Here is a 10,516-nt window from a genome sequence, read left to right as displayed (position 1 = left end):
ATATATCGCTACTTAGTGCCCACGTAAATGCTCTCTCTCTCTCTGTCTCTCGAGAAGGAGAGCACCTGGCAATCTCGTATTTTATTTATTTTTCGCCCCCTTCACCGTGGCGGGGGGCGCTCATGCCGCAAATCGTTGAATCACGACGACCGTTCGAGCGGTGATCTGTCGACATTGTTCGTTCGAATGAACGGGTTACGGTGTTAATTCCGGGTCTTGAAGATTGGATGTTAAGGCTCTTGGTCCCTCGGCACAACTGTCTTTGTTTGACGACCTCAGAAGCGAGAAAATGTGTGCGAATAATGTGTAAGAATTATTGCGTTCAAACAAAAAACTATACTCACGAAATGACACGATTGTCCGAACACTTTTTCTTTTACTCGAACGATCAATAACTTGTCGTAAAATTAACACTAATAAAATTGTGAGAAAAGATGCTAAACAGATAAGTTCCACATCGAGTTAATTTTGCGACTGTTTATTGATTGTTCGAGTGAGAGAAAAGCGTCCGGACAATTTTACAAGTGCGCTAAATCGATACAAATGTCATTGTATGGATATATCTTTTTATCTCTGAACGTATGACGAAGAAATTCTTGGAATAAGTTTTCTCGCTCCTGACATCATCAAGAACAGTTTTAGCGAGGAACCAGAAGCCTTAAACCGAAAATCCGAGAAATTCACGTCACTCGACGCTGTGCCAGTACATGCGACTTCTTCGTACTCTCTTTATTTCTAATTTTCACTCCGATTGCGATTATTTTATCATTATTTCTCAGATTATTTTTTGCGAACTATTATTCGGGTTTGGAATTGAGTTAGCCGAATATTTCGACATTAACTCTCTCAACGAGCTCCAAGTCGTAGAGAAATCAGTCGGTGAGGAAAAAAATCGCGACAGATCGTGACAATTACGAGATATTAGCGCGCGTCTGTGTTACGACGGCAAAGTTTTTGCGATCCTTCCCGCTCGTGCCAGGACAAAGAAGTATCACTGGCGCTGGAATCGAACGAATCTTCCGGATCGTACGAATGAGCTGGCTCGTCGAACATCATGCCCTCCATCATGCATGACCTCGCGCTGCATTCTGCCAAGGTGCTGTCGCACTTCTTCAAGTCGCACTTGAATCCCAGCGCTCGTTTCGCCTTCAGATTGTCCTTCAGATCCAGATAGAAGGATTTTATTCTGCCCAAAGTGCGCTTTGTCGCCTTTTCGAAAAACGGCAACGTGCTCTGTCGGAAGTCACTCATTAAGATTCCGCGGCTCGCGCAAAAATATTCCGGCGAGAGGAGGAGAAGTGGGAAAAAAACCTGCAGCTTCTCCGACGTCCCTTTCAGTTTCGTTTTCACCTGGTCGGACAGTGGCGTCTTCGCCAATGGTTTTGTCTCGAGTTTCTTTTCACCGGACGATGATTCACGCAACGTTTGCGGTTTGCAGTCCGACGGTCGAGCACTGAAAACATAAGTAAAGCGCACAATCGGCATCGGTGTTCTACGGTCTCGCGATTTTACCTTCGAAAGAACTCGACGCGAACTTCTGCGCGGCGAAGCGTTCGTTAATTAACACGCTGCGCGTTTGCGTGCGCGTGCACGCGTGTCTCTCGCAGTTTTTGCGATACTCATCGACATGACCGAACTTGAAGTTACATATTGAAAGAAAAAAACGCTACGTTCAAGCAATATTTATTTAATCTGCTTAATTTACTCTTATAATATTTACTTAAGAAAAAATAACTATTCCAATACTCCTTAGAAAATATTTTCTTGAACGCAACACTTTTTTTCCTTCAGTATAATAATTAATGGTCGTACTCAAAATAGTGTTCCCAAAAAAATAAGAGCGAAGGAATATTAGACTCCGTCGAGAAGTCAAAATAATTGGGAATTATTGAATGAACGTCGAACAACTTCTTGATTTTAGTACTTTTAGCTGCCTAATTTCATCTTTAGCTATTTTCGGTATAGCGTTAATTTTTTTAATTTAATACAGAAGAAGGATAATAATAAGAAGGAGGACATCGATTCAATCGAGACTGCAGTTTAGTGACAAGAAGAACGGTTACGAAATAAACAGCGCAGAGGCACGGCATACCCTTCCGCGACGGTTTCTTTGTACTCGCATGATTTCGAACAACCGCCTCTGGAGGAGGATAACTTAATCCTCCCCGGAAGTTTGCATGACTTCGTGGGCTGTTCTTCGTCAGTCCTTGATGTACTCTTCTCCTCCTTCGAAGATGCTTCCGATAATTCGGTATTTGGGACATAAGCGGATTTGTTGAAAGATACAAATTTTTTCTCTCTTCCTTCCATCTCAAATTTCAGACAGACAGAGAGAGAGAGAGAGAGAGAGAGAGAGAGAGAGATAGAGAATTCTGGAGTTCCTTTAAAACTTGCGTTTACTTCTCTTCCTCCTCGGTGCGATGTGTCGCTCGCCAGGCTCAGCTTTGCGTGGAAGTCGTGTATTCGGACGAAGTGCTCGGAGTCGGAAGCGGAGATCGCGGCAGCACTGGTTTACGAAGGATCACGACGGTCTTCGAACCCATTTTCAATCCGTTATCGATAGCAGGGGCTGGGCTTCTCGCTATTATAAGGACCTTCTCCATTTCGCGTGTCTACACGATCGGCGGATGAATTTAGAACGAAATGTTATCGATTCGCGTGCATTCGCGTAAGATACGCAACGGATAATCGATAATGAAGCGCGCGGAAACAAAGAGACCGTGACGTAATCTAACCTGCTTTTGTTCCCGATTGTTTGAACGGCGTTTGTAAGCATGCCAGAATCCCTTCCAGAAATCCCTGAAAAAATTAAGAACCCCGTGATACGCCTCCGAAATTATGAAGTATTTCGGTTACGGTGAAGAGGCTGCGTAAAAATATACGACCGACGAGCCGCGATAAGAAAAACGTGGAAAGTTGAACGCCGTGAAACTCGATGGGTCTAATCGATATGTGCATGTGGGCCAACCGTGTGAAACGTATGAGACAAGAAATAATTAGTCACACGGTGTGATGTTTATATGTGTATTTTTAAATATTGACTATGTCTCCGGATCACACTTTTCAAATATCTGTGCAGAAAATAAGTGCTAGATTTAAGTAAGTAGTTACTACAGTGTTCCTCGGCAGATTTTGGCTTGGATTAGGTAGACATTGCTCGAATATAGTACTTTTTTCTACATTCGAGTAGTGTTTACTTGGTCTAAGTAAAATTTACTTAATTAAAGTAAATTTGCTTGTCCATGTGCAAAATTTGTTAAGGAGAGTATTGAGGTGGTTGTTTATTTGAATCTGGCACTTTTTTCTATGTGCGAAAGGTATCCTTGAAAAATGCTCTGAGCGAACATGTCAGTCTCTGCTTCTGCTCTTGGAAACTCTCGCTGGGGACTTTTGGACGCGGTAAATGATTTTCTCGGTGACCATTTTCGTTCGTGGTTTATGACTCGTCGTGCTTCCGGACGGTAACTCCTGAAAGCAGAAGAAAATAATAATAATTGGCGGATATCGGGGAAAGAAATTCGCGAATGACACAAATCTGACATGCCGAGTTCAGGTCTACGTTCGACGTGAAATCCGCGGTGATGTGTTTCGTGTTTCCGGTATTCTCGCTATTGAACGTTTCTCGGGGCCTTGACGTGTCTTCACACATCGTCTCCGCGTTTTGGCCGTGCCGTACTTCTTTCGATGGCGTAACTGAAAACCACGTCTCGAATGTGATTTCGACTTAACTTAATGCATTTATATTTATTCATTTAACGACGATCGCGCGATCACATTTTACCATTCGACCTCTCGGTCCTTTTCTCTTTCCTCTCTTGTGATTTGTCTCGCATCTCTTTCGATCTGTATGACTGATCCGGCGCTTTTTGTTCGTCGCTTCTGTCTTCCTGCGCCTCCGTCCAAATGTCAGAAGCAACGGCATTTTGTTTGCTTCTAGTGGCGGTTTCAACGTATCGTTGAGTCGGATCGTACTTCTCGCTGCTAGGAAAGAAATTATCCTTCTCGAGATGTAATATCAAACATATTTTCCTACGTGACAAATTTTAACGAACGTTTCTACGAATATATCGATATGAAACGTCGTTTAGGGAATGATAGATTTGAGGAAGAGAATCGCGGAGAAATTCTCAGGAGACAGGAGATTTACCTTCCAACCTCGATCAACGTCGATTTCATATCAATGCTGTAACACGGAACCGTGTACTCCTCCGTGCGTTTCTGCCAAGGACCGTTCTTGCATCGCTCCCTACATTTCGCTTCCCTCGTCCGTTCTTTCGTTGAAATTCGAGAGTTTTGGAAGCTGAAATGGGCGATATTGGTCTCTTTTCTTGGTGAGGACGTGGAACGATGCGGTATCTATCAAGGAAATTACATTAATTTCTCCTCCCTATTCTCCGAAATTATCATTATCATTAAATTATCACGGTTTTTTATTAAACACATCAACCTACAAATCTGTATTATTGACTAGATTTTATTTGATTTTAAGTTCGAATTGAAATTTAATTTTGCATTAAATTATATTAAATTAGATTTTTAATTAATTGAGCTTCCGAATGAACAGAACATTGAGATAAATTGTACTTCGTCGGTTCCTTCTTCGTACAACATCAAAGTAACTGATGATCCGTTCAAAATCCCGTGAAGATGCGGCGACTTTTCCTGACAACAATTAACCGATTGCTCTCTCAGCATTTTCCACCAGGAGCTCTGGTCCGCCAGAAATGTCTTGATCTTTTCTATATCTAACAAACAATTTTCCGCCGCATCGTAAGCATCTTTTAGATCGGTTTTATCAGTATCCACCAACGTTGGTTGCTCCAATGTGTGCTTTTGTTCAACTTCTTCCTAAATTTTTATAGAAGTGTTATATGTATAAAATTAAAATTTGCCACAGCTATATTACCGTTTTTTTTTAGTATATCCATCCATTCATTACATAGTAAAAGATTTTGTGTGAAAAACGGAAATTTTTGTGTTATTTTATAAAGATAAGTATGTTCATTTAACATGTATTTGTATATTTGTGACATATTCCTACGTTGATGTAACAAAAACAACTTCAGCAGACTGTTATTTACACAAAATTGTTTATTGTGTATCAATAAATTACCGCTTGATCATATTTCGATTTTTCGAGATTTTGAACATTTCTGTTCAGTTCTTGAATCTTGTTCACGAGACGATGGACATTGTAGGAGCGCGAATCGAATTCAGACCTCGGACTCGTGCCGACTTTCGCGTTGCATCTCCTCAGATCGCAGTATTCTCGTCGCCTCGTGACGTACGATCGGTAACGACTTCCCAAAACGCGCGGATCGGAAACAGCTGGCGGGGTAGGACGAGTGCATATCCTACACGGAGGTTCCTAAAGAGGCGAAACGGTTACATTCGGAAACGATTTCGAGCGACGTATCGTGAAGGATACACTTATGATAGAACGCGTGAGCACATCTTCCTACGGCGATTGAAAATTCTCGCGGATAAATCCATGTCAGAGGTAGAGCCCGCGACTTGTGCGGAAAACGTAGAACGGATTACGTGCCATCCAGAGGTTGGAAATGTTCGGTATATTTTTTATTTCCACCGATCACGCGCCGTACGATCTCGCCACGTCATGTTCAGACATATTCCTGGTTCGCAGGACGTACTCGAGGTCGTTTCCCTTCGTCGTTCTACCGGAAGGTTCTCCACGTTACATTTTCACTTATATAAATTTAGATTGTGCATACGGTGAAGAAAAACGTGAGACGTAAGACAACGCGATATATCGCTCTCGAGAGAAGAGGAAACTTCAGATAGGAACATCGTTACGTAAAGGATCATTTTAAGGCTCCGGAATCGCTGGTCGCTTTGAAAGTGTAACGTAAGAAATGTTGGCATGTATTTTCTCGCTTCTGACGTCATTAAACAAGAACAATCACAGCGACTACTCCTGAGCCTTAATTTGAGACGAATCGCTTAATTATTTTTCAGTTCCGTTATATACGGATGAAACGTTATTTGGGGAGTATTTTTCCATTATTATATTACTTATTTTAATTATTTCCTTGTATATAATTTGCTTTCGCTTATAATCACATTACAAATTTAATTCCGACCGTCACGACAAAACGGCGAGCGTTTAATTGCAGATCCTTATCGATTAAATTCATCCTTTAAGGGACGATAACATCGTCTCCTGTCTNGGGGGGGGGGGGGGGGGGACACTCCGGCTTGGATAATCTCCCCTTTGAAAAATGGTCCAGCAGGCTCACGCGGCTACTGAAAAATGAACACGGCATTTGTACTATCCCGACGCTCATCCCGAAAACGCACTTTGTAGCTACCACGACGTTATGCTCTACACGTTTCTCCCTCTCGCGACACAATACGGACTCCCATCGCGCTTAATAGCCCCTCGACCACGTGTTCACTCGCTTTTTGAACGAACAATAGAATATAAGCGCGGAGCGTTTAACAAATCGCGAAACGTTTCTCAGACATCGCGTCAGTGTGCAATTCTTGCTCGGTCGCGGATTTTTCATAATATAATTGTCTTTATTATCATTGTCTTTTTTGAACGTTTTATATTTATATAAAATGATTTTATTATGCAATCTTTAATCGTTTAGATAATTGCATAACATAAAAGTGTAAACAATTTGTATAATATAACTTATTCAATGCGATGAAATACTCGAGAGAGCGACATTCGCGGGAATCGAATTATTATCGTCATCGCAATCCGCCGTTACAAAACGGACCCGTCGTGAGCATATTCCCCCGGCATTTAAGCTCCCGTAAAAATGTGAACGCCTCGCAGGAGCGTCGTAAGTCGGAAAGTCGGACGCTGAAAAGAAGCGAGAGCCTGTAAACGGCTCGTTTACGCGGACACCCCCGAAATCGAACGTGATCTCTCGCCCCGAAATCTCACTGCAATCTCGCAGGCGTATAATTGCATTGTTGTGACGAGAGCCGCAAGACCCCGCGCTCGCACGGCTGATTCACCATGAGGAAACGTGGAAAAAAGTCAACGCCGTTCTGCCCCGGGGGNGGGGGGGGGGGGAGGGGAGGGTCGGGATAATTTCGACCCTCTCGAGAGCGTCGCGCGCATCGCCGTGCTTTTCTATTCACTTGCAAAGGAGCGTGTCGCGCAACAACACCACGGGGTGGGCCTCATACCGGTGTGGTGCCGTGTTTTCTCGCGAACGGCACCGTAAAACACCACTCACCACGAAATTGGATCATTCAGGTGCAAAGCAGACTCGAGAACCCCGAGGAGCGCCGTTTTCTTTTCAATGCCGGCCGATTTTTCAAACGTCGCCGCGTCTTTTTCTCCCTCTCGGAAAAAAAAAGGAAGAGAAACACGAACGAACGAACGACGAACCCCGGCCGAAACGTGAAACGCGTCTCACGAACTTGCACGGTGCCGCCGACGATCCGTGCAAATTCTCCGCCGGAACTCCCCCGGTAATTGAGCGATAAAGTGAGAGATTGCGTAAAATGAGACGCGCGCCGCCCGTTCCGTGTCGCGGTCGTTCTCGGTATAAAAGCGCGACATAATAATGATACTCGCGTATATCTCGCGCGAATAGCTCGTGAACGGAATTTCCCGCGGCCTGGCACGGCTAACGAGCGCGGAAATATGAATATCCCGCGATGCACACGGCGGTATCGAGAGGCCGCGCCAGAAAAGGGGGATATTTATTCCCGCGGCCGAAGAACGAGCATTACCTTTCGTGAGCTCGAGTCGTCTCGAGCCCGCCTTCCTCCATCCGCGCGATCTTCCTTTTACGAATCTCTCCCCGGCAGCGAGGAGGTAAAAGGAAGTATGACCGCATTAAGGAAGTTTCTCGGCGGGCGCGTATGTAACGGGCGAAGAATGCGAGACGCGCGCGCGATAAAATTCAGCTCGTAAATCTTCGTCGAATGGATTGTTTGCGGACGCGGCGGCGGTGGTGGTGGAGGAGCCCCCGGTGGCGGATGCCCCGGAGCTGGTGGAGAGCTCGCTCCATCCCGAAATTGGGTTATTCAAGTGCAAAGCAGGGCGTCGATGGGAGGACGGAGGGCGATCCTTCAACGTCGTCGTCGTCGTCGTCGTCCGGAGGCTACGTGCGGCCGGAGCCAACGGCGGCCCCGTACTTTTTCTCTAAAAATACGGATTTCGTTCGCGGCGTCCGTGGAAATCGCCGTTGAGAGGCGAGTTCATGAATTTCCATGTGAAAACGGGCTCTCTCCGCGGCCATACTCCGACCCGATCTCTCGCATTAATATCGCATTGTATACGGGGACGCGACCCGACGTGACCGTCGCGTTTCTTTCCTCCAGCTGGCTCGTCGTCACCGACGTTGCCAGTGTATTACCGTCCGAGATGCGCCGAGCGCGTTTTGGAACTGAAAAATCCTCGGAGCTTCCCGTATAGGAAGGGAAATCAAATATGTAGAAAAAATAATATATACATATCTTTATATATTTATATTACAATATATTTAAATACACGAAGGAAGGAAATGGCTGTTCGTATAATACAACTGAAATTTACTTACCAGATCTAGCTTTTAGCTGTGGGAGCTAAAAACTAGGTACGAGGACGAAAAGAATGAGATGAATTCACTAAATTTCGGTTGTATCATATGGACAAGTAATTTTTACTGTGTTCCCTGTGGGAACTTGCTCTTAGCTATGGTAGCTATTTCGTTTTTTCCGTGTATATTTTGCAGTATGGGAAGTATCGTGCGGGGGTACTTTGCAGGTAGCTTCTCTTCGAGTCATTATTTCGTAATATGACATTCCGTTGTATCTTTCTTCCACGTCTATTATCGACGTGTTATTAAGTAATTAAATAATCTTAGCATTATTACTAAATTATCAACGGAGGGACTATTATCTCGAGTCCACAACCGTCTACCGACAACCCGTCGTCGTTTCTCCCTTGCCAATTTTGCGCCGATTTCAGTTTCACGTTGTAAATCTCTGTCAAATCGAACTGCCTCCGAAGGTGAACGCGTTATTCTGCGTTCGATTTGAAAAATCTGATTGGAATCTCGCAGTCGTAAAAGGGGGAGAGAACGAGAAAAGAATATCTACCGCCATAGAATTCGGCGAATAGCGTAAAGCATTCCGAAAACCATTTGTCGCGGTGCGGGAGTCACCTAACCGATCTCTCTCGGTTCGGCAGAAACGAGACGGATAAATACATGCCCGCCGGGGACTTTTTTCCATCGTGATTTTTTCACGATTGACATCAAATGCAGGAGCGAACAAAGAGTCGCTGGTCGTCTCAAAGGGCGCAAAAGCCGGCCGCGAAGTCAAAATAAAGTAATTGTTGCCCCATTGTTGCTACCTCTTAAAACGGCTCCGCGCGGCTTTCCTGCTCCGGAACATCGTATTAGGGTAAAGCGGTAAGAGACCGCTCTTTCTCGGCCGCTCCTTTAATCCTATTCCGGGGGTCTTCTCCGCGTTTCTATGCGTCCGCCGCCCATCCGTCCGACCGTCCGTCACGCGGCAGAACACCTCTCGCATCAGCATTCTGTATAAATGCTCGACAAAATCGTCCATGGAAGCGTGTAATCGCGTTAAATGCAGTCCGACATGTTGCATATGCCGCGATATTTTTTTATCTTTTAACTAAAGAACATCCAGATATTTATCGATCGTACCTTTCACGAGGCGTCTCTTAAGATATGATGCGGAATGACGGATGGAGATTCAGTTTGCTTAGTACAAAGTTTAGTTTGGAAGTTAACACGCATTTGTATCCGTATTGTTCTAAAATATTAAATAAATAATAATATATAATATATTAAACAATGTACATATACATGGAAAAAATGGTTGAAATAATGTGATGTAAGTAAGCGCATTTTGGTGGAAGGAAACAAAATTTCTTTCTATTTCTCGCGAATCGAATTTGGTTCGTAAGAGAAATTCTGTCTTCTTTTAACAGAACGCGCTTAGTTATGTCGTGTCACGTTAATTCAATCAATCTTTTTTCTGCATACAATCCGATCTCTTGCGGAGCTACTGGGACATCATTCTCTAAAGGACGAAGAATTCACAAAGAATTCGTTCACAATGGCAGTAAACATTTATACCGCTCTCGTGCTGGCTTTTCCTTCTGGGCGCAGCACACAATTAATTTACGACTAAGAAACAACTTCTTACCTACAAAGCTAAAGTTGACGCTATTAATTTTTAAATTCCATTTTAAGACATCGTTCACTGTCACCTTTTATAACAGCGATTTCTTCCCATTTTTTTTACCTTTTTTTTTTAAATAGGGCACCCAAACTGTGGACTAGGGTCGTTATGGTCGAAATACGACTCGATTTCCCTTTATAGTTTCTCCAAATCGAGATTTTTTGGCGCATATCGAGAACAGGAAGGTCACTTTCTTATACAAAAAAAAAAAAACATATCTGAAAACAAACAAATAATTCTTTGATGGGTCCTTACACGATATTTACTTAAATCTAAATTCTCTTCATTCAAACCGAGTGTACTATTTACTCGGTTTAAGTAAATAATATTCGAT

General features: G+C 43.7%; 1 protein-coding gene across 1 annotated transcript; it reads right to left on the bottom strand.

The window, feature by feature from the left end:
- Nucleotides 1-3,129: 3,129 nt before the first annotated feature.
- On the bottom strand, nt 3,130-4,641 carry LOC106741170. Its single transcript, XM_014612885.1, has 5 exons — nt 4,585-4,641; nt 4,148-4,356; nt 3,782-3,981; nt 3,545-3,693; nt 3,130-3,468 (listed from the first exon to the last, which is right to left on the bottom strand). The coding sequence occupies exons 1-5, from the start codon at nt 4,609-4,611 to the stop codon at nt 3,349-3,351; spliced, it is 705 nt and encodes a 234-aa protein (XP_014468371.1). The 5' UTR covers nt 4,612-4,641; the 3' UTR covers nt 3,130-3,348.
- Between the last annotated feature and the right edge of the window lie 5,875 nt (nt 4,642-10,516).

Source organism: Dinoponera quadriceps, unplaced genomic scaffold (genome assembly GCF_001313825.1).
Source record: "Dinoponera quadriceps isolate SergipeBrazil2010 unplaced genomic scaffold, ASM131382v1 scaffold71, whole genome shotgun sequence".
Lineage (NCBI taxonomy): Eukaryota > Metazoa > Arthropoda > Insecta > Hymenoptera > Formicidae > Dinoponera > Dinoponera quadriceps.
The sequence above is the reverse complement of the archived record's forward strand: the minus strand, read 5'-3'. Positions and strand labels throughout refer to the sequence as shown.